The 25,708-nt window shown below is 38.1% G+C and overlaps 1 protein-coding gene across 1 annotated transcript in view; it reads right to left on the bottom strand.

Annotated features, from left to right (window-relative positions):
* Window positions 1-23,675, bottom strand: part of SYN2 (synapsin II) — a 196,375-nt gene extending 172,700 nt beyond the window's left edge. Inside the window, exon 1 of the mRNA XM_074879738.1 lies at window positions 23,157-23,675. Coding sequence (XP_074735839.1) covers window positions 23,157-23,527 — 371 coding nt within the window. The 5' untranslated portion in view covers window positions 23,528-23,675. The remainder of the gene's footprint in view (window positions 1-23,156) is intronic.
* Between the last annotated feature and the right edge of the window lie 2,033 nt (window positions 23,676-25,708).

Below are 25,708 nucleotides of genomic sequence, written 5' to 3'. Positions count from 1 at the left end.
AGCCACACAGCACGTGTGACCAGCAGTGCTCACGTACATCACCACTTCATTGGCCACACCTGCCACAGAACTTAACGTCGGGGGAGCAGGATACAAAACTGTCAAAATGGACAAACATACAATTATATTATTGTTAGGTTATCATTCAAATATGTTATTCATATATACATAAAAATATCTTTTTAACAGAATAAAAATAATAAAAACCTCACTTCCTCACAGATACACATTATATTACCTGTTACTGTAATATTAAAAAGTGTCACACCTTAGACAGTTCTATATGGCAAGTCACCAAATACCAGTTGAAGTCTTAGTGCCAAGGTGTGGTACAGTTCTCCTAATGTTAATGGTATAAACTTGCATTTTTCCTCTAACAAACATAATCTGCAATGTTGAAAGAAATGGTTCAGATGAGGTAGAAGGCTTCTTTATAGGAAAACAGACAAATGAATCAGAACAGAACATTCAACAAGTCTTCATTACTCACAGGATTTAAAGCGAATTCCACCACTAAGTAAGAGTTTGTCTAATTTATAGATGAGTACTTCTTCCTAGAGATTTTGAGAATGCTCCTGAGGTCACTATGTGGCACCATTAGGCCTTAATTCAAAAAATGTTAATTTTATTACAATTTAAAAAAAAAAAATCAAAAAGGCTATGTTTGCACACTTTACCTGCAGAAATTTCCAAAGATTTTGCAAGATTTATCTGCAAACAGATTCAAAGCTTAAATCCTTGATATTTTTGTTACTAAATTTTTGTTCCTTTCTTTTCTCTAAAAAAATTTAGATATAAAAGTTACCTTATAGAAATCATTTTGACTCAGATAAAATAGACTGCTATTCAACAGATTCTTTATTTTGAAAACAGTAAACATCTTTTAAAATATGAACATTTTTTTTCCAAATGCTTTCCGTTAATGACAATACCCATAAGAATAAGCTCTGAAATACTGTTACCAGATGCAGTGTAGTGGATGACACATCATGCAAAGCTTCTCTCATTGCAGAGTTTGGAAAGAGTAAAACCAAATCCTGAAATTTTAAATATACATTTAAAATGTAAAGTCCTCTGAAAAAAATAGCAGAAAACTTGGTTTACTCAGCAAGATAATCTTGCCAAAATAAAAACCTGGATGCCACTTAGAAAAGTAAAAACTCCACAAAATTACCAAATCTGAAGAAAAAAAGAAGGTACCAGTGTAAAACTAAAAGATATGCTACAAGAATTGGAAGAAGACTAGGAGTCCACGTCTGAGATTTTCAGTCAGTAGAGAAGAGGGAATTTCTTAATGACTGCCTTTCTGAACTAAAACTAAATAAATACATGATTATTCAACCCAAAATTACTCTCTGTAACCCATAGTTTAATATTGTTGCTGCTACTGACAAGAACTAAATCTATAATACTACTCTTTCTGGTTGTAATAAAACCACTAAAACTATCTGTCTGCTGCCACTTGTTTATCTAAAATGGACCCAGAGATCAAAATCATCTTACTGGTGAGCAGAACCTGTCTGAATAATTTCCCAGAGAAAATCTATCTGGAATCGAAGTTGCTTATAAATATGCTGGTCAATACTTTCATAGTTCAACATGTTACTGTACCAAACATTTCCTAATCGACTGGGGATAACTGTTTTACAATCAGCTCAGATACAATCGATTAATAACTTAAATTAGAAAAGGGAATTTTCTGTTTGTTTTGCCAAGGAAGCTTACAAAAAAAGGGTGAGAATATTTTGTTAGATTACATTTAAACACTTTTATAGAAAACAAACTAAAGCTGTAATCCTCTAAGTCTTTCAGGATCTCATTCTAAGCTTCCCAAAACATCTTCCTGACTGACACTTTTTGTAAAAAAAATATAAAGCCTATCAGATTAGCATCGTCTTGAAAATGAGGATCTTTGCTGCATGCCCAATTTCTACAAAACCTTGTTTAAAATGTGCATGCCACCAAGATATTTTCAAAACACTATCATTACCCTCATAATTTACAATAACTCAATGAAGAAACAAAGTTAAGAGTCAAAAAAAAGCTGTCCAGTGAGTCTACTGAGAATGGAAATTGTTATAAAATAAAAACTGATGAGGTATTAGACAATCTGTAAGTCAAAAAAGGCAGTTTCAGTTTAATCTGCTAAGCATGGATACAACTTCAAACAGGAGCATTAAGAAAAGCTGATCAACAGCTATCTGCCATACTGCATGGATATAAAGCAGGAAATAGGGACTTTGGCTGTACATCATTTTTCCAGAGTTTGTACTGAACTTGGCTAAAATATTTGGTCAGTGGCATTTGACTTCCACAACGGTCAATTCTACCTGATAAAACCCACAAGATTTCCAAGGTTTGACTTATATGGTGAAGTTGTAATACATGTACCATGGTAACAGATCCCCCAGAAGACTCTGAACGGATGAGAATGAGTGCACAAACACACAGCCTCAATGATGTCCAGACACTGGGACACAAGTCAGTAAATAATTTAAATTTTTGTCATTCTATGTATGGGATGTCATGTAATTTAGTTCTAAACTTTAGAAACCTCAAACATTAGAACAAAAACCCAAGAATCAATTCAACAAGAAGTAATAGCTGCCATACTATGTAATACAAGGGATACACATTTTTCCTCTTCATTTCATTTAGAATGACACAGCAGTGGAGAGCCTGGACAGTGTGTAACATTCGCTATGTCTTCCCAAAACCACAAGCAATCCTGATCTTTCTCAATTCTCCACTTTTCACCTCCTGAACACTCTGACAGTTATCTATCACCTTTGGCTTTTTAAAGAAAAATAGTTTCAGTAAAATATCTGATAGCTTTTAAGATATTTTTAGATATTTTAGCATGAAAAAATAAGTTTAGTTTTTGTTCTACTGATTCCTTCTGAACAACAAAAAAATAAAAATACAGATACACTTCACTCTGGAAATATGATAAATTCCTAGTGTTTACAGAGGATAGAGATGTCCTGGTGCTCACATTAAAGATTTAACTATTTTAGTTATACATTTTTTCACCTTTCTGACTAAATCTGCTTTACTGCTTGGACGTGCTTTCTTTAAAACAATAAATTTATATCTCTTGTACACATACAGAAAAGAATCTCCTATATACATCTTCCTAGAGTCAAAAAGAAGGTATTAATCTGCTGTATGGAACCAGAGAACATGTGTGGGTGTAAGAAAAATGTCTGTAGGCACGAACAGAAGGGAAGGCTACAGAGATTACTGCAGCGTAACCACCCACATACATTTTATCAGAAAAGAGCAGCAGCTGAGTCATGGTGCTGACTTCCACCCAGAAGAGGGATTTTCTCTAAGCTGCGATACCTTTCTGTGACGATTAATTTTTCATTTTCAGAAGATTGAATTTCCAGCATTTTGACGTCTAATTTAGGAATTTATAAAAACATATCCTTATTCCTATTTGAATGGTTAATGCTACCTTCCCCTTTTTCCCCCAGTAGCTCTACTGCTGAAATTCAAGGATGAAATAAAAAACATTTTCATAAAAAAATTGGTGGAAACTTCCAGGTCCATTAATTTTATACAATTATATTTATTTAAAATACGAAGCACTTGTCATGTACTCAAGTTGGTTTTTGATATAGTACAGATATGCACAGTTACATTAATCACAAAACCTTTACCAGCCCTGGAAATTCATAAGACCGATCCAAACTCTGAACCTTGTTAGAAGCCTCTACTACAGAAATGTATCAAATCTGTTCCAATTGTTTGCTACAATGAAAAAAGTTTAATCTTTGCTGTCCAACAACTTTCAAGGAGGTCAGCACCACCTTTCCTGCATCATTTTTCAAATTATAGGGGAAGTGGAAGAAAAAAACCTCCAAAGGCAAGGTTTAGAATTGCAGGAATTATACCATCATCGTCAAAAAAACTCCAGCAAAACTATTTTTTAAAAGTCAAATGAACAAAATATACTCTTTGCTACCCAAAGACCTTTAATAATTTAAGATAGTTAACATATGGAATGCAAGACTGAAGACTCATTATAATTACTTAGCTAAAAAGTCTCTGTTAGTATTTACGTATTTAATTCTAAGTTTGCTACACTCCTGTGGGGATAAATATGTTTTGCTATTCGTTCTAGAAGTGCTTGAAAAGCAGCAAAGAAATAATAGTAAATAATAATTCAATGCTCTGTTCTTTTTATTTAAATTCCACTGCTTTGTACAATGTCACGATATTCCACAAATGCATAATCTACCAAAAATAAGCTACTAAAAGCCAATCTTAGTGCATATACAATAAATTAAAGAAGCATTTAAAAATACTAGTTATTTTTACAATGTTCTTATTGGAATATAAAACATGCATATATCGATCTTGGAATAAACAGAGTGCAATTCAGAATTTTAAAATTACTTTAGACTACAAATTCTTCATTTTCCTACATTGCCCAGCATTACCCTGTTTTACAATAGCTTAATTTTTGAATTTTTATTTTATTACTGAGTGAAAGTTACCAGTCCTCCTTCCTTCAAACAAAGCTATTATGCATGCCCTGTGGTACACTAGTATAAAAAGATACAGCCCCAGAACACACAAGCAGAAATAAAATGCCATTACGGCCCAGGGAAGTACACACACTGGCTTTTAGCCTTCTGGGCAGGCACCAACTGAGCAGGATTCAGCACAGGTTTGCAACACCTTAATTGTGCCCTGCACTGCAGTTGCTAATTTCCAGCCCCGCTAACTCTCTGTGGCTTCTATTCCAGTTAGCCAAACTAACGTACATACGTTTATCTGAGCTGTTATTATTCCCTCTGTGTCTGCATCTCAGAGAAACGTGGCTCAGTTACGCAGGTATCTCTGACTAGGATTTAAGTCCATATGCTTCATTTCATGGAATTTCTCACTCACAGGATAATTCTTTATTGCTAAACTTTAGAAATTCTGAAATTTCAGGGAGTTCCCTACATCTCATCACCAAGAGCATTCCTGACTTGTAATAAAACTAAAAAACAAAAAGGAGAAAATGGGTTTACCTGCAATTCCAGTATTTATTATAAATATGAAGTTGCAGTGTTTCTAAGCAATTTCCTGACCAACAGCCATATTTATCATCTGTATCAACTCTGCTCATCCTTACAGAACTGAAGCCTTAACTCAAAGCTGTCCAACTCACAATTTCATACTGTTCCTGAATTATTGTGTAATTCCTACATTTCACTGTGCCCTACGAATCAAGCAAAACCCAGTAACAAATAACTGGTTTGGATAAACCCTGCCATTTTAAAAAAAGGTGAATAAGCTGTTCAATACATTCTCCAAGTCTGCCATCAGGGTTTGCTTCTCTAATAATTCTTGTTCTTAACTGCAAAATATAGTAAGCTGCTTATGAGTGTTATTATTTCTTGCATATGATTCTGTCCTTAAACACAATCAGAAGTCAGATGAAAAATTTGAGATTATTAATGTACGTTCCTTCTCCATGAGTATCCTGTAATATACTTTAAAAATTTAGTACTTGCTCAATCTGTCTTCTCAAAAGCTGAACTGCTGCAATGGTAAAAAAGTGCAAAACAAAGGGGCATGAAAAATTGGAAGAAGTTGATGCAAATTTCAAAACTCCTATGAAAATATGATTGCAATATTCTTCCAATTGTACTTGTAAGTCACTAGATAACAGTTTAGACTGTTAGATATTACACTCATTTATTTCTGTATAGTGCTATTCAATTACAGGGAACTATGACCAAATCGCTACCAAAGTCTGCTTGTTAGTACATGTGAACCAATGCCTAAATTTAAGTGCTATACACATATTTCCTTCATTTTATTCTTTTTAAACACTAAAATGATGATAGGCAATCTGACAAGTCATTTTGGCTTTAAGGAGGGAGTAGATCTAGGGATAAAGGGAAACATGAATGTAGCTAATAATAGACTCTTACAAATAAATATTCTAATGAAATAGAAGCGCTAGTACTTTCAACATTCTTTGATAAATTTTGTTGAAGAGGAAAAGCTGATGTCACACAGACAGCAAGAGCACAAGGAGAGAACTTTGAATTATGACAGCCTAAATGCAAGTGATATTGTAGTTTAAATACATGGCAAAAAGATAATCTATTCCGGTACTAAATGTATTCCAACATATCAATGATGTATTGAGTATATCAATAACCTGTCATGAGAATTTTTAAATCCATTATTACAGCTTGACAAAGGACAATTTATTCTAGTTCATAAAGCAAACTAGCTACATGCCCTTTACAACAAGCTCAGTACCCCTAATCACTAAGAGCTGAATGACCAAAGAAAAAAAAACCACTCTACATAAGACTGTGAGTGGGGAAGGCATGAGGAGGGGAAAGCAAAAACAAACCCTCAAGAAACATGTATTAGGAAAAACTTTGCTCTGCTATAAATGTGCATATCAAAATGAACTGAGGGAGCAAAATAAGCAGAGGAAAGAGCTTATGGCTGTTCAAAAGGAGTGCTTGATTTCCATTTTCTTGTGGTTTTTTGGTCTAACCATCATTTGTATTTATAATGCTATTCATAACAGGCTCTTGGAAGACTACAGAAATAAGAAAATATAATGCCCATTATTCCATATATTTGGACTAGATGATCTTCATGGTCCTTTCCAACCTAGATGATTCTGTGATTCAACAGAAAGAAATACCAGCAAAGGATCTATCAATGGCTAAGTAACAAGCAAATTGTAAGTTTCAATCATTTGATGTATACATTGTTTTTTCCAAACAAGTGCTACTACTATAAACACAGATGTACAGTTTCTCAAAGTGAAAAAGGCGTAAGTCAAACATACATTTATCCCGCAAAAATACTGGAGGGGGCAGCTGAAATTGTTTTTAAAAACAATACCTGCATTAGCTACATGGATATTTTATTCAGAAGTCTGAAAGGTACTTCTGAGAAAATGTGTTTCAATAATGGCAAGTATTTTATTTGTTGGCATTCATTTTAAACGTACACTAAGGATTATGTCACTCTTCATTCTGTGATGAATTACTGATGCAAAAGTCTACACTAATTTTTCCACTAACTTCCAACTTTTCCATACGAGGACTCTAGAATAAAGGAAGGCAAGCAGGAAAATAATTTCCTAACTGAAAATTCCCATGGGACTCTGAATTTCACATCCCTATGTGTACTGTTTTTAAAGGTAACAGACATCACAGTAGATTACTAATGGTTTGTAGGAAGTGAAACTGTAACAAATGTCAGAATGATCATCTGATTGGAGCTGTCCCCAGCCAGAGAGTGATGCTGAATTTGTAACAACACTCTCTGACTTCTGTAAATTTTGTCTAGTAAATATTTTTATTTCCTTGAAGGAGCTTCAGAATTTTTTTTTGTTTTGGCAGCATACTAGAAATTTATGAGCAGCATGTCATAAATTTTTCCTATTTGAAATAAAAGATGGCAAACTGAAGACAGGAGTAAGCTTTTCAGAAAAAACAACTAATCCCTAAGAAGTGGTTTGAAATAGTTCTTTCAAAAGTACCAACTAGTTTCATGACTAACCACATCACACTATTTCTCCAAAACGTCATTGCTGGCACATGCAAATACTTAACTGCTCTTGTGGAAAAATCGCAAGAGTAAATAAACATAGGTATTGTGACAGTACTGCCTATTTACTATTTATATCATCCATTGTCACTCGCAAGTCTCCACAGTAATTTCATGCAAAATGTTCCATTTTGGTTTCAACGTAAGGGTCAGACAAAAAGCGGTTAATAAAAAAAAGACAATGACATGAAAAACACCAATATTTTGATTTGTCCTCTTCACCCTTTCCAAATAATTTCAATGTTGCTTGATTCAAACAAAAGCAATTTCTGACACATTCTTAGTAAATAAAAACTTAAACTTTTAAATAGTTCTAGAAATTTGCTGGGGTTTTTTTAAATAGTTAAGCCAACTGACAGCACACTGACCTCAATATGTATTTAGCAATATTAGTGGAGACAGCTGACAAAGAGAATTGTAAAAGACAGTAACTGTGCATCACCTTAACTCAGTTTAATTCAAGTTTGCACAGAAAATAAGCTATTCCATTTGAATAGAATAAAAGGACCTACGTTACCAGGTCCTGTGTATTGGCAACCAAAAAAAATTCTTTTTTGAAAGTGCATGAATGATGATTGCATATTTATAATTTTAACTATCTGATCAAAGCTGTTTCTAATCAATTTATTTTCCATTTACATACTTAAAGAGCGTTACTAGCCTTACAGTCACGGATTTTTACCCTGAGTTTTCAGGCAATGTTTCAGTCAAAACAGAAGAATTTGTCCTCGTTATGCAGAACAGTTTTGCGCCTTGGACAGCTCTTTCAGGAAAATATCCCTGGTTTACTGCAGAGAGAGATATACATAGGTACATACCTTTACACATGTGCACATTAAGCCCTCTCTTCGTGGTGCACAAAATGAAATTCGTTTGGTATGCTAACTGGATTATCAGTTACAATACACTACTGAAATGTGGATGCAGCAGAGATGTTGACTTTGATCAACGATGCATTATAACAAGCTGCTTTTGCTGATTAACATCATTTACTTTGATTTATATATTACACATAATCCTATTTTCCACCATGAAAGTTATTCGCTAAAGTCTCGAAACTGAAAACATTCTCTTCTCATCTTGAGGAGTAGGGCGTCTAGATCTAAAGAATTTCTAAATCGTCTATCAAAGAACTATTCTAAAATATCAACTAATCAAGAAATACAAAAGCACACTTTCTACTCTTGTAATACTCTGTCAAAATAGAAAGTTTTGAAGAATCCTAGTAGTAAATCAAAAATTCTGCAAGTTTAGGTATTTCAGCATATAGTAAGCATACTGACTTTTTGAAAATTCTCTTCTGCTTACTCAAATTTTCATTTTGCTTCTATTAAGTTTTTCAGATCATTTTCTCTATCATATATTCTAAAACTACTAGTTCTGGTAATAGGATGATAGCAACATCTAACTCACCGCCTGTCCAAGCCACAGATTTTAAAAGATGATTATCTTTTCAATGAGCCAGCATGAAAAGACAATGTTTACTTGTTCTGAGAGCAAGACAAAATCATATATGGCAACTTTACTATTCTTCATTCTGCTCTTTTTTGAGCAACTTCAGTACTTGCAAAAGCGCTATGGCAAACCTGCAAACAAAATAATGCAGTGCAGAGATCTTGTGTACCACTGACTGGCTGAACCACTGGTCCTCAATTCAGCACCTAGACAGCCCGCCCAACAAGGTGACACTCTCCCTTTCTGAGATGTGGCTCTACACTTATTGCAATCTGGAATAAGACCACTCAGCCATCACTTTCTAACTTCATATGCAAGGACATAAATACACCGAGTATCATATAAACAATAATCTTGTGGTTACAACTGGATATTGCAGATAACGTAAGATCTAATATTAGAAGAGTATCTCAGCTATTCTGAGCAAAAATCCTATCACTGACAAATACAGTAAGATTTAAATTCTTCAAATTCTTTGAATACCTCATCAAATAATTGAAAAAAGGCCAGTAAAAGCAGTTTTAAAAACTATTTAACATTTATAAACGTCATTGCCTTAGGTAGGAGCTCTAGATACAAACAACCCTGATAACACATCTGAACATTTACGGTACTCTCTTTTAGAATTACTGCTTGCCCCTCGAAAATAAATGTTTTCTCAGTATCAATTAGGTTTGCTTCCCTTCAAACACTCATGTGAAAATTCACGAACTGGAAACAAGCATTTAAATGAAGTAACATGTGCTTTAAATCTTACACTAGTGTTTGTTAAGCAGTTACATGCACAAAGTCTTCCTACTACTTTGACTGACAGATAGCAGTTTGCCATAGGTTTTTTTCAAAGGCTGAAACCAATACTGGAACTCTGCTCCACAGAAAGCATCATAAATGCATTGTTCTAAATCATCCAAATAAGAAATGACTAACAAATGCTCAGGAAAAAGCCTACATTAGGCCAACAAGAACCTAACTCAAGCATAGCGTACCAGAAAATACAGATTTAATTATGTTGTTACAATGTAAAATCACACACAACCTGGATTTCAGAGTAACGGTACCTGGTGTGTTTATTCTACATCAACAGCTTTCCAGAGTACTGTTCTTGAAATATATGGACATTATCACCAAGGGACTTGGACAACTCACCTGCAAAAGCAATCACATTTTAATCCGAAAGCTACTTGGGACCTGATATGTCATCAGTGCGCCACCTAACAGCCAAGGATGTGGGGATCTCAGATGTATACTTCTAATGGGTCACACTATTCAGGTAAGGAAAAAAAAAAAAAAAAAAGGAAAAAAAATTCACAACAGAAAAAAACTTTTTGGAAAGGCCTTCTAACGAACAAAAGTCTAGACAACCACTGCAAGACTTCAACTGAAAAGGACTGCCGTAGGATCCTCACCAACCTGAAGGGACCTGCAGTTTGCTTCTACCCACACATTTCATGAACAAAGACAAATCCAGTGGAAGTTATTTTAACAGAAATATGTAAACCTTAATACACAGTAATTACACTTTATACTAGTGTCTCTCTTGACTCCCCTAAAGTATGACTACTGCCAAGAAAATTAATCTTACCCTCCTGTATATTGAATTGCTGCTAGTTCATACCAGACATTTCTTCCTTAGTAAGAAAATGAATCAGCACAAAAATTCTAGAACATGGCTCCAACTAAAAGAATTTAGGTAGAGCACAACCTCATACAAAACACTGAAGCTCTGAATCCCATGCCTTTGATCATTACAACCCATACGAGAGATCCTCCGTGTGACCTGTCTTCAGAATAGCTGAGTGACTTTCCAGTGGCAAAGTGAAAGAGCCTCCTTTTCTTGCACTGCAACCCAACAGCACCAGAGCAAGAAAACTACAACCATAGAAGTATTCTCTATCTGGACAACATCCATCAGTGAAAATTCCTACAAATTTTTCTTTAAAATAAATTATACATACATATATATATATATATGCACACATATTTAATGTTCACACATGCTAGCAAACTACTACTAAAGCAACTTTGCTGACAAACATCTTACCTGGGAACCACCTATAATGCCAAAACATTTTTATTCCTCACAAAGGGTTATGTCACATAGTCAACTACGTTAACAGTCCTGGCTATCACTTGTGATTTAACCATACACATCTGTGTCAGAATTTTCTGCTCTGTTATTTCTCCTCAGCAGTTATATCAAAATACAAATCTAGTTTCTTCAGTTTTACTTCTCACGATGTTTAAACTTAAGGATATTTTGGGTTGTTAGCAGAACTGCTGATTTATGAATGCTTCCCAGAAGGATTTTTGTTTTTCAGCTGTTCACACAGGTCTAGATGTGTTTACTGTAAAACAGGGTCGGTAACACCACTTTCTTCCCAGGCAAAACAGCAGCCTTGACACAAATCTGTCCTATTTCACTTCTTTATTTCACTCCAAATAAGTTCATTCCACTAGACAGTTTGCTTCTGTCACCAAGGAGCATGCACTCCTCCGTGACATATTGATTTTAGCTTTGTCGTATACTGGGATTTTTTTTGTTTTTCTATTAATTTACTCTCACTGTGTCTATGAAATTAAGTGTCCATTCCCCTTGAACTAGAAATTACATTAACTAAACTTTAGAAAACCCACATTTGTTTGCATGCATTATCTATGCAAGCATCCACAGCACGTGTCAAACTTTTGCTCGTATTCATGTGTAGAAGCAAATCACATGTGCATGCAGATGGCTACAAGCAAATGCCACATATTTACCGAGCCAAACTTTTAAACATTTTAAATGGAATCTTCAGTATTGTTTTTATAGCAAACAAAGGTTTCTGCATAGGTTGTCCATTACAGATGGAAAATAAAAAAAGCAGACTTGAGGAGAGAGGAAGTATCTGCGCTCTTGACGTTAAAGCATAATATAGCTGACTCCCTAGAGGACCTTCTAAGAGCAGATAAATTAGAACAACTGTTGATCCTCCAGCAGTGACTTATGACCAGCTGATTTAAAATACAATTAATGTTATTTTTAAAACTACAAACTGTTTAATTCAGAAGACTGTTTTATAGAAATGTCAAAGATTTTTTGCTGTTATTTTGAGAGTAATGCCTGCCTATATAAACCTCATCCCAAATATGTAAATATTATTTTATTCTACAATTTTAAAAGAGCTACTATAAACACCTTTGTCATTTATTAATATCTACTGTATGCAACATGAATTTATATAAGACTCAGGAACATTAATTTTGGTTACTGCTGCAAAGACAAAGGCATCGTAAAAGAAATAATTTTTCCTAATTAAAAATATTCCTGTGATTTTTATTTACCTCAATCAGTAGATGGCTAAGACAACAACTCCCAAGTAAAGCAAGTTCTGTAGTCACAGCACATTATGTAATCACACTGCCACTCAGTGAAATTGGACTTATTTATCGTGTTGTATGAGAAAACCTTTTTATTGCCTTTCCAGAACCCCAAATCTGAGATGATGGCTTTTCTAATATTAACCACTTTTTGGTCCTACAAAGGAAAAAAACTTTTGAATTCTTTTAAAGCTTTCTTAATGATGAACCATGACAAAATGTGCATATACATAGAAAACTTTCACTGGAAATGATCTCCAATGCAAAGTAAATCTTTGAAGCGTTCTAACAGGTAATGAAAGAGTGCTCAATCTTCCTCCTTGAAACCATCCTTTTGTTTCTTTAAACAAAATGTGAGACTTAAGTGATTGTGCCTGATTTCATATTGTAGTTTAATCTACTAAATCTGATTTGTTTCAGTAGAATTATTACCACGTTTTATTAGTAAGAAATCAGAAGTAATAAACAAGAAACAAGGTTATACACAACAAAACAAGCTCAGAGCTACAGATACAAATACAAGAAAGTCATGTTGCTACCTTGTTTTTAATTTAGAAACCAGCACCAATTTTTCTCTCATTTGGAATTCACTTTAAATCATAAAACTAAAATAAGAGGCATTTCACCTTCTGCTTTTTTTCCCCAGGCTTGTCTTTATCCCCCACGTGCACTCACACACTCACCCCTGGTTTCTCCTGCGAGAAGTCAGTATTATTGCAACAAAGGATCTTGGCATCTGCCCCAATGATCAACAGAAAGTGGTAAGAGCGTAGCTCTGCAGATTTTAGTCCCTAAATCAGGCAATTCAGCAAAAAAAGTCAATGTTTCATAAACAGTATTAGATCTGTAAGGTCAAAATGAAGAGATAAAGCTACATCTTGCACCAGAGAACCCCTTTATTTTCAGAGATGCATGGGAAGAGTATCTAACCTTGCACTCACTTCTCAAACACCTACTCAGAAAGTTACTGGGATACAGATACTTTTGACGCCTAAAGACAGGGACACATCCACACACAAACATAACTTGGGGTTTATTATTAGCTGTGCCACAAGCTTTCTTTATATCTTTTCCACACTCACCTTCTTAGCAAACACCAAAGTAATTATCTGCAGAAGCTTTCCAATAAGCAGCACACGCTGTTGATATTTTGTTTTATGACTGTTTATATTCAATTTGAAATTACATAAAAGCATGCTCCCCTATTCTAATAATGCCTGTTTAACAAAGAAACACGTGCTGCATACAAGATGAGACAATTTAGCTTAAATCAGAAATACAGGAGCCTAAAGGTTACTATTGCAATAAAGAAAGATGTATCGGTAGCCTGTCGGAGAGTGCCCAGCTCTGACTACAAAGCACAAATTGACTCCAGAGGACGTAATACTGCCACACCTAATGAAATAAAAGCAGGACTCCTGTCAGGCTTTCCCCTGTCCTTGTTCTGCTGGTGTTCACAATGTGTCAATTCACTTTTTAAAAACACATTACATGATATTTTGTTACTATATTTCTTATTGAATTTTAGAACTTTTCCTCACTTTGTGCAGTGGAAACAACTTCCTATTACAGTTCTAAATATTCATGAGCAAACTACCTAGTACATCTCTAAAGAAAAATTTCTAGATTTTTATCTGTTCATTGTGAGAGTCCCTAATGCTTACTCACTCACAGTTTATTCCTGTAAAGGCAAGATTTTAAAAAATTGGGGTTTAGCACAGGAAATGATAGCAATTTTTTTTCTTAAAAGTCCATACCATGTTTAATCAATATCTCTGTAATACATTTATAAAAATATTTTTAGTATGGTATAACCTGTAAATAGAAACAATTAATTATTAGTTTATATCAAATCATTTTATGTGGGTGCTTTAGAACAGAATTAAGATATTTAAAAGATTTTACCTGAGGCTCTGGTAATATTTTTTAAATTAATCACCTGATAAAAATTCAAGTAAATGCATGTATTTTAAAATATTTTTTAATAACTCCTACTAGCAATCAGGGTATATGGCGCACTATAAACACCAATATCTTATTGGGATACAAGACTACAGAGCTCAAATGGTAAATCAAGCAAGGTCAGACATGGAACAGTCATTACAAAAGGCTAAAAGATAGTGCATTTTAATGGTTGGACCAAAACTGCATTTTGTAACAACTTCTGGCACCTGACCGGCTGATGGTGGCACGTGATGGCTGTGTTCTCCCTATCTGCTACTTGGGTGGGGGCAATAAACAGGTGATCACACTTTATTAGACACCAAACATCCCGGTTTGGTTTTTTTTTAAAAAAATAGGGAAAAATACATTTATGCCTCTATCTGCACAAGCTGGGACTAAGTCCCTAATTTCCACTAAGGGAGGACAGAGCTGTATCTGTTCTCCTGTCCCTACCTCATATGAGGAGAGCACTCAAAAAATGGGCTGAGACCAAGCAAACGGGTGTTCAGAGGTGAAAACAATGAAGAGAACATCACCCTCAGTCCTTCCCAGCTGCATTTAAGCAACAACATTGTGACATCTCATGTGTCTTGCTCTTTCTTCAATCACAGTTACACGGGAAGAAGAATAAAGATACCTGTAGTGTGCAGAAAAAATAGAAAGGGTCTTCAAAACCTAGTTTCATATCCTTCAGCACTGTCTACTGACCAATCCATTAACTAAATGAATCCCACCGACATTTGCAATTCGAAAAGGAGTAAGCAGGTATACCCTGGCAGCCCTGATCAGTGACGTCACCCTGCCAGCTTGCTTGCAGATGGGCAGCCACAATCGCAGCACGGGCCCTAGGCATCCCACACTACTGCCTGCCACAGCTGAAGCAGAAGCCACCCAGCCTTACCTACCGCTGAGGGCCAGTCCTGTTCTGCTTTAGGCACCACAGCTCTGCAGGAAAACCAGAAACAGCCTATTTAGATTTAAGATTCAGTGCCTTCCGAATTAAACATTTTTATCACTTTTGCTTGCAAATATATTAACAAGGATTTGACCTTAGTCACCAACTTTTCGTTAGGAAACAGTGTATTTGTCAACAAGAGTTCATTAATATTTCTCTTTCAGCCAGGTAGGACATGCTTGTGGTGAAAGTGGGTATTGTAAAATTAAAGTCTTTACCCTTTCTGTAAAAGCTAAAACTAGTCTACAGTTCATGCTACCACAAACACCCATCATTTCCCTCCTCCAGCTGGCTGGCTGAAAGCACTCTAGCTTTCCTCTGAGAAGTCAAGTTTGACTCAGCACAGATAAAGCTGTTTAATTAGCAAAAGCAGCAGTGCAATCAAGCAAGTATTTTGCATTCTAGACCAAGGTATGACGCTGTTCTCCCACCCACAGCGTCTGTAAAGTCTTATCACCTCATTACACATTTTTTTCACTCCACAAGGTAAGTAGTCTCATCTTTGGAAGCACTATCATTATCCCAGGTAACACTGACTTTGTAATTTATTGCTTCACTTTTTGTCATCCACAACATAGCTTTCTTCGTCAATTTACTCTTTTTCATTCTTTGCAACGTTTCCACCCACTTCTAATTACCCTTTGCTGCTGTGTTCATCTAACCAGGTCTAGAATCTTTCTGTAGAGGTTCTATATCCAAACCTGCCTTCATGTGTTTGTTGTTCTCTTCTTCAGACACAAGTTTATACTCAAACACATATTTTCACTACAGTCTTACCACATTTTTTAATGCTCATTGCAGTGTACCTTACCTACGAATGAATAAAAATCCAAATCATCAGTCTATTTCAATTATATTGAAAACAGATTTCTGTAGTTTAGAGCACTCACAATGGGAAGGGTAAATGAATGAATACTGCGGGTAACTATCGCATGGTGCTATTAAGAACTGGGTACTAAAAATGCATACCGTTATGTCACTGCTTTAAGAATAGATTGATACTGTGAGAATATTTAGCATCTATCTTCTGGAGAAACACGGTTTCTGCAAAAATGTGTAGTCTTGCAGCATCCTAGTGCTTACAGAATGGCAAATAACATCCATTTAAAACATACAGCCCAAAATACAGTAAGTCCTCTAGAGACACTTTTTAAAGACAAACAATAATACAGTTTTTAATAACCTTTTGTTTCATACTGTTCCCATTTCAACAGATTACAATTTGCTACTGGCAAATCATTATCAAATTCTGAATAGATTATAAGTAGAATTTTTTAGTTTATTTGGGTCTAAAGTCTACAAAGCAATTTATTATTCATTTTATCTCTCACTTCAGTCTTGTTACTTGAAATATACCTACCTAAAATCCATTATTTCCTTGCCAATTCTTCCATTCCTTTCTATTAAGGCAAACTTTAAAAGAAAACATTGGAAAACATTGGGTTTTCTATTACTACCTATTCAACTAAACATATTACTAGGGGTTTCATTAAGCTTCAGAGAAGTTTCTGTGGTGTCTTCAGAGATAAAGGAGGAAAAAAAAATTTTTTCACTTGGACTCTTGAGCACAGAGGTCAGGGACAGGACAGGGGATGACACCAGATCCAATCTGTCCAAATTTGCAGTCAGCATCTCATATACACTAAGTTGCCTACAATGACATTAGAGCCCGTAAGAGCTTGTTTAGACAGAGCAATACACAGAGTATGGAGAACAAAGTGTTTTCCACTAAAAGCTTTTTTATTTTTTACATATCTAGTCAAAAAGGTAGTAACTCTCAGTGTTTTGTTATTTATATAACATAGCCAAGAATTACACATGCCAGAAACTGCAGATAAACACAAAAAAACTCTGCAATTTTTTCTTAGATCATCTTAAAATACTAGCACACAGATTGCCTGGTGCAGAACTGTATCAGCTGGCCGTTTCAGAGAACAGACGTGTAATACAACTTGCATGAGATTGCTGTAAACTACAATTCAGATTTGTTAACACATTACACATTTCAGTTAGTTCAGCTGCATGTCACTGTCCTGAAGTTCTTGCCCAGTGTGGACTTAATATTTAAAAAAAGGACAAAAAACACGTAACACGGCTCAGTGAGCTGCGCTTCCACCCCTTCAGTTGTTCGCACTTGATGAGGAGACAGAGCTCAAAATAAACTTTACCTTGGTTTGCAGAAACTCACGTTGTTCCACCTGTGTGCCTGAGCGCATCCTCCCAGCCAGCAGAGATGTGCTGCTTGTGCTCATGGCAGCCCCTGCTTATGCCTGCACCTCTCCTATAATTATGTTGCTATTTTGATTGCAAAAATGGAGAGCCCTTAATGCAGAGCTGAAAACTGCAGTGTGTGCTGGGAAGCAGTACTGATCTAATCACCTGGTTGTAAGAAGCTGTCTAAGCACATACTGTCTTCAGGTAAAACGCCAGCTCCTTTTTGGAGTACTAGGAACTCAGTCCAGAAGGCGTAACTAGAACTAGACTGCAAGACATGCACATTTTTTAAAGATTCAGATGAAACTTCTCACAAAGATCATTTCAAAATATGAAGTCTTCATATGAAGCAAAAATTAGAGAAACCAAAGTAAAATCGTTATCACTCTTGCTCAGTTTCAGGGGTTTTAAGGAACCTTTTGCCTTCTTTGAAAGGTGTTACACCAAAGACAAGGTTGTTTTTCCTTTGATATTAGGAATTTCTTGTTACAAAAGGCACAGCAGTTCTTAATTAGCATTTAAAATTAATAAAAGTAACTTGTTATATGTCTTCTCTTCCTATATAAAATATATATATTGATAAGGTTACCTTTTCTTTAAACTCATTGCCTGAAAGTATACATCTACATTTAGCCAGTCTTAAGAGCTTAGACCTTTCTAAACTCAGTTTCATTCCTCTGCAGCAGAGCTGTCCCTTGCTTTGACTTGCGTTCAAGAACGTCTCCCCTTCAGCCCCTAAATGAGTGCCAAGGGATCTTTTCAATCCCCCCGCCCCCCGCCGTGCAGTCACTACTAGTTCCACATTTGCCCATGCCCTGGGTTTCCCCCCACTTTTACACTGTGGCTTTATGCTCTGTACCAGTGGCAGTGCACTGTGCAACGCCAGGAGGCTGGCAAGAGCGCTGTCCCTCCAGACAGCGCCATCCCACAGGACTAGAGAGCGCTCTGGCAAAGCGCTTGCCCTCATTCAAGCATTACTAAGATCTAAGTGACGCCCTCTAAAATGGGAAAACTTGCTAGCCAAAGACTTCTACTGAATGCAATAAATGCTGCAGCTACTAAATTAACATGTTACTATCAAATAAGGGAAATCAGAATTTTAGTTCAACCAGAGTTAGGAAATACTAATTAGTTACGCACAACTGAACCATCCCTAATTGAACAGAAAAACTGCAAAGAATTGTCATTGTAGTATGCAAGCTGTTTGGTAGTTGCCCCTACATATAACAACCACACACATAGTTTTAATTGAAATTGTTTTCCACCTTCTAGAAAATGCAAAAAAACCCCCAAGAAACCCATTCTGCTCACTTCAGTAATTTTTTATATCATAAGCCAGCATTTTTCTGCAGTGACAGTACTGTTCATATTAAAAACATTTATGATGAGCAATATCTGCCCATAAATAACTCAGTAATTTTAAAACAGAAAGTTTGCTCTTCACGCGGCATTTTTCCCAGCCATTTGGAAGGAAATTATCTCTTGGGCCTATCACAAGATGACAAACTACTAAAGCAGTAAACATTACAAAAAATGCATAATTCTCTGGGGAAAAAAAAAAGGTACTGATACTTATAACAAGATTTGTGCTTAAAAAATACAAGAACAAAATTTTTCCACTTGATTCTTTTTATAGTTTCATCACTACTGCCAATGAATCTTATATTCAAGCTTTAAAGCACAAGACAGACAAAGCAATAATTAGTTTTCAATATTGAAACAGCTTTCTAAATATTACACATAAGCTTTTAATAAGGATAATAATCTATATACACAGTGTTTTGGCACCTTGCCACTGATGTATGGCCTCTAATCAATCGCTTGTTCAGCACTGAATATTCAGTACATTTTGTATACAGAACAAAATGGTTATTTTCTGAGGAAATCAAACACATTTTAAAATAAACTCATCTAGCTGAAAATTTGGGACACTTAATGCAGACTAATAGCTCGGAAAGGAGAATTAAAAGAAAAGGTTAAGCAAGCTGCCTAGATTTTAATTTAGCTCTATCACTAGCCTCTTGGGTGACCTTGAACAAACTGTTTTACTTCTTAGTTTCCTCCATTTGTAAAGATATCAACAAAGATACCTAGATCCGTAAAACCATCATGGAAGTCTATCACAAAAAATCATTATTAAACCTAACAAGTGGTTCTTGAAGCCTTCCCCTCCCCAACAGAACCAGGAAGTGTCTGTGAATCAGACACTGTTCCACTACATTTTAAATACTTTGTAAGGTTCTCAACTAGATGTGTTAACTCAGAAAAGGGTTCTGGCCATCAGTGAAGGTGCTGAAAATGTCTGTTTAGTATGCAGCTGAAGATGAAAAGAACATGACATTAAAATGCGTAAAGAATAGGCCAGAAAATAAAATTAGCTTTTCCAATGCCTTTATATAAATGAATAGCACTGTTCCATTTGAAGGAGTGTTTGCAGTACAGGTCATCCCTTCTTTATGGTGATATTCTAGAACAACAGAAGGTTTCAAAGATAATTGGTGAAAATGATCGCTAGTTGTTTGCTTTCGCCTTTGGACCAAAGGATCATTTATTGTAGAAGGTGACTAAGTATTCCATGAGAACCAGCACAACGCAGACCGCTTGTCGTGGATTTGTCTCTGGCAGTTGACTAGAAGCTTTAGTCTGTTTTCATTTTTCTCTTACACTTGCCACTGAGGCATGTATAAAGCTACTAGATGGTAGGAAGTCTTCATCTATGTAGCTGCAAGTTTCCAAAGAACCTGTAGGAAAAGAATTGTCTTCCACATTTTTGACTGAGAGTGTTAGTGGAGAAAGGAGGATGGTTTGACACGATGACTGCGTTTGCTCTCTTTCCTTAAGGAGTTAGATAATATAACATGGTCAAAGTATACGAATTAGTACGGAGAAGTTAATTTTCCCAGTTTTCCCCTATCCTATGCCATAAAAGTAAAGATACTGAAAAGCAGAATTTCAAACGTTGTAATAGGACAAACTTCTTAAGGCAAGAAAATGACAAAAAGAAGTCACTAAGATCATGATTAAAAAAGGCAAGTAACAACTGAGCATTTATTTATATGTAGAATACCCCATATGAGTCCATTAGCGACAATAACAATAATGGGTTACTAAATCTGACTTAAAATATGAGTCAATCTCTAATAGAAATAAAATACATTAGAAACGAAGGGTCCTTTTGATGCTAGAGATAAGGGGCAATACCCTTGGCTGAGAGATGAAGGTGCTTAGTGCTTTCTCTGGCCCTTGCTACAAAGAGAACACTGAATTAGTAGGATTTCAGTGTGATCCAGTCTGAAATTCTTTTATTTCTACTGAAAGGGCAATCCAAAAGCAATACATACATCTTCAATTTAAGACAAACACAATGTAGCTCAAAACATTACAAAAACAAACGCCCAGTGTATGATCTTCCTTTCAGGGTTAACATAAATCAAATGAAATTGTTTCTTAGGAGGCTCAAAGAGATTTATTTGGTACTGTTTTTCTTGTTATTGACAGGGTTTGGTTAGTGTATCACATGACAGCAGCTCTACATACCTCATCTTGCTAAACCGTACGTCAGTGCATCGTACCAGGTAGGGTAGCTAGTGTGGGAGCCATTGACATTTATCTACTGACATCTTTCAATATTTTTTTTCAAATTACCATTCATATTCCATTTTAGCCCCTACAGCCAAATTCTACAGCAGTTCAATATATGTCAATATGGATATCCGTACTTCAAAGGTACAAAACAAACTTTTCTGCATGTATTATCAGAATACACATATATATTTTCCAAAATTTATTTTAAAATCTTCCCTTACAAAATTATTATCTTTTTAGAGGGGAAAGAGACAGTACAACAACAAACTGTTCTTTCTAGAACTACTACATATCCATGTCACATACTATGAGAAAAAAATAAAAGGGAAAAAAAGAAAAAAAAAGAAGAAAAAATGAAAAAAAAAGAAAAAGCAAGCAGACATGAGTAACCTTGTGTGTATTTGTGACTGCATCTAGTCTCCTACTCGGAATGCTGTTGGTGGCATTCACCATGCAGAGGTTTAAAAGCTTTGCTGACAGATTGTGTTCATTTCGGGTGCATTTATCAAGTATGTAAAACATGCCATGCTTATAATACACAGGATGGCTTCGGTAGGTATAGAAAAATTCTACCAGAAACAAACTTTATGAACATATACAGTTATTTAATTTACGAAGCAAAAATTTGTGCTCCACAGAATATTAAATAAATAGATGTATCTGCAAGGCAGCGAGCAGTGTCCATGGATGCATCTCTATGACGTAGGTACAGAGGCTGTCTTAGTCCGGCAGATACAATCACCTTTTTTTTAAAAAAAAAAAACAACAAAACAAACAAACAACAAAATACAGAAGGAAAAACCCCAAAAATGTAACAGGTAACGTTATCTTAACATTAATAACGTATCTGCAATTGATAAAGGCTTACATATTTGTTTCAAGTATTTTATTAAAGTACCATTTTAAGGCAAATTGTATGAAATCATAGAACTGTACAAGTCCATCTAGACAGTAAGGCTATAAATTTGAGAAGCTGACAATAAGATCACAAGCCCACCATCCATTACTGAATGATGTCAGTATTATAAGAACAGACTCGTTTTACTCCGTATTATTTTAAGGCACTCTTAAGACCTTATATACTGTAACCAGCAACAGCGCCTGAGACGATTCACAGCTTGATGTGTAAACACACGTTATAGGGAAACAAGTTAGGGAACAATTAATAGGTAGACATCCTTCCTGTAAAATACAGCACCCACCAGAGTCATATGTGATAAACAGCTCTGAAAAAGCTATAACCTCTCCTACCGGCAGCAGCCAGGCACAGGAAGAAATGATTTGGCGTACAAGTTTCATGTTTTGTAAATCCCACATTTTTTTATGAGGCTACTGGAGGCAAAACACCCAGCCCCAAACAAAACCTGTGAAGTTAATTAACCTAATCGCACAAATTCCCAGGGTTATGGTAAAACTGAGGGCTGGTCCTCAATATCCTGAAGGACCTTCACCCAAACACGCATTTCAGACGCTGCAACAGAAGCGGTGGGATCTGAGTGAAAACAAGCCCGTTCATAAATATGAATTAACACACGTAACGCTACAACCACACGCAGTGCAAAACAGAAATTCGTGCCTAAAACACCTAAATCCTACCTGCACCTCTACATGAGTTCTTTATTTCCCTAGAGAACACAGGACGTGCCTTCTCAGGGCGGTAAATACGTTTTATTTAGTGTTTTGACGGGAAACGGCTTTCATTCCTAGTCAGGCAATGCGGGCTTTGCAGGTTTTTGCTCCATCTTCCAGTCCGTAACGCTTCGCTCCAGCCCCGCGGCTGCCGCCTCAGCGCGGCCGGGCGGCGGGGAGACACTGCCCGGCGGCCCTCCCGCCGCCTCCCCCGGCCCCGGCCCGCCGCACCGGGCAGCCTCGCCCCCCCGGGGCCCGAGGCGCGGCTCGCCGCCCCCCGGTGAGCCCACATCTGGCGGGGAAGGGAGAGCTGAGCGCGGCCGGGGCCCGCGGGGGAAAGGGACCGCAGTGTGAGGGAGGGGAAGGACGGGCGGGAAGGAGGAGGAGGAGGAGGGCGCGGAGGGGCATGCGGAGGCGCGGGGGCACCTACCAGTCCGTGTGCGGCTCGTCGATGACCAGGAGCAGCTTGAACTTTCTGCCGGCAGCCGAGGAGACGGCGGAGGAGGCGTCCACCAGGCCGGCCGAGGCCGCCGTCTGCTTCACGGCGTTCGAGAGGGAGCTGAAGAAGCTGCTGCCCGTCGACTGCTGCGGCGGCGGCGGCTGCTGCTGCTGGGGGGGAGCCGACTGCGGCGGCTGCCGGCGCTCCGCAGCCGGGGAGGCAGAGGCAGGGGCCGAGGAGGCTGAGGGGGGCGGCGGCGGCGGCTGCTGCGGCTCCGGCCGCTGCAGGTCGGTCATGTAGCCATTGGGCAGGTTGGCGATGAAGCTGCTGTCCGAGAGCCTGCGCCGCAGAAAGTTCATCATCTGGCCGGGCGAGGGGCAGGCGAGGCTGTGGCTGTGGCGCGGGGCGGGCGGCGGGCGCCGCGGCGGGGCTCAGCGATCCGCAGGCGGGCTCGGTCGCAGCCTCACTGCCGGCCGCGGCGCGCGGCGCTGCCTTCCCCCCCTCAGCAGCGCGGCCAGCGGCGGCCGCTCCCGCCCGTCTCTAGGGGGCAGCCGCGCGCGCGCCGCCGCCGCCCCGCGCCCGGCCGCGCGCCCTCCGCCCGCGCCCGCCCTCACACCCCCCCTCTTCCCGCCGCGGGCGCCCCGGGGACGGGGCCGCGCCCCGCCCGCTCCCCCGCCGTACCGGAGAGGCCGAGGGGCAGCGGCAGAGCGAGCGGGGGACAGGCGGGGGCTGCGCCCTGCTGGGGACAGGCGGGCACCCGCGCGCGCCCTGTGAGGGGAGATGGGGGGGGGTGGGCAGCTGCGGGCGGCACCCGGCCCCAGGGAGCCCCGAGGCAGGGCACGAGCCTGGGCGAGACCGAATCTTTATGTCTGGCCTGGATACTAAATGCCTTAATTTATCACCGGAGAACGCGGGGCAGCGGGGAGCCGCTGGCGGGGGGCGCGGCGCAGCAATGGACGGCGTTGAGGTGCGGCCGAAGAGGCCGGAGGCGCTGAGGGCGGCCCCGGAGCGGCCCGCGGGGCTCTGCCCGCGGCAGCAACATACCCCCGGCGCGGCCGGGCTGCGGCCAAGAGGAGGCACAGGCATCCCCCGAAGTACTCACGAAGCCTCTTACTGACTGATGAACAGCAGTGGCGGTATCTTTTAATTTAAACTGTTTTTTTTTTTTTAAATGAAGGTGTGCTGTGTATCAGGCAGTTTTACATTGCCATGGAGAATCGCAGGGGCACTTTCCTACCTTAACTGTCGGCTTTAAGAGTAAGCTGAATTCTCTTCCCCCTGAGTTTTGGGAGAACCACTCAGTGTTTTAACATAAAATACATAACTCAGCCTTTATTGTATGACATACACTTTTATCCAAGATACACATAACTGCAACTCATTTTGCAATTCATCCCTGCAGGCCGTGCTGCATGTAACAGGTGGTCTGAGATTATACACAGTGAATTCACGCAGCAGTTTCTTTTAAAGTTCAAGGTTTGCTAAAGCTTTCCTGATGCTAACACTTTCACAGTTTGAGCATGTAAACTTTAAAGGTAGAACTGCAGAGGATTCTTTAATGAATCACCAAATTTAGAAACATTCGTGTATTATATCACGACGGAAAATGAAATGCAATATCAAGGCAATTAAGAGGTGCTTACATTTTAAACACCACAGACACACTGGGGGGGAAATGTTCACTCTCCCAAGCCATAACATAGGCCACATACAGCTACAGCTTTTTGCATTAAGGGCACAAAAAATTTAAACAAGTGGAACCCTCCCGGGCTATGAACGCAGTTAGAGCGTTTGTGTCGTTTCACCCGTCCGTGGCCCGCGCTGCCAGGGAAGTTGTGGAACTGCATTTACATCTAGATAAATTTAGGTCTAGTGGGATCTAGAGAAAATAATTTTCTCTCAGTAGTGTTAAGATATCTTGGGGCTATTCGTATTTCTAGAAAGCTTGTATGTAAGCGCGGTAACGCAAGTTAAATCATCTACAACACATGACACAGAGGGAAGTCACTTGCAGACAGAGGTAGAATATTGCAGTTCACCATGGCAAGTGCACACGCACCGTTTCCACTGATTTACAAATGCAAAGATGATAAAAATCACAAGACTGAAGAATTGATTCATTCCTCCTTGCCTGAATAGTTGTATCAACCATGGTCCCTCTCTTCTCATCTAAAAAGCAAGAGGCCAAAGTAGAGAAAAAAAGGAGTGCTTACGCTTGTCAAAAGATGACTTTTTAATCAATATAAACTGTTTCATTTCCCTCTAAAGAGATTACTGAAAAACACTCTTAATCAGTCTGGTACTGAAAAATTATATTTAGACATTTTAAAAATTACTATTCCAGATTGAAGGGTCATTCTATAAAAATGCTCGCCCTTTGGACAGACTGCTTCCTATACATATTTGGAACCTCTTTATTTCAGTAACAAAAATCAGTCAGTCTTGCGGAGCCAAATTAAGCACAGCAGAATGAACTGTATTACATTTTGCTGTGCACATTAAAAAAAGTATTAAGCAGATCCCTAGTACAGGGCAGAAATCTG

This window comes from Strix uralensis, chromosome 10, assembly GCF_047716275.1.
Source record: "Strix uralensis isolate ZFMK-TIS-50842 chromosome 10, bStrUra1, whole genome shotgun sequence".
Classification (NCBI taxonomy): domain Eukaryota; kingdom Metazoa; phylum Chordata; class Aves; order Strigiformes; family Strigidae; genus Strix; species Strix uralensis.
Note: the sequence above shows the minus strand (reverse complement) of the source record. Positions and strands in the feature narration are given on the sequence as shown.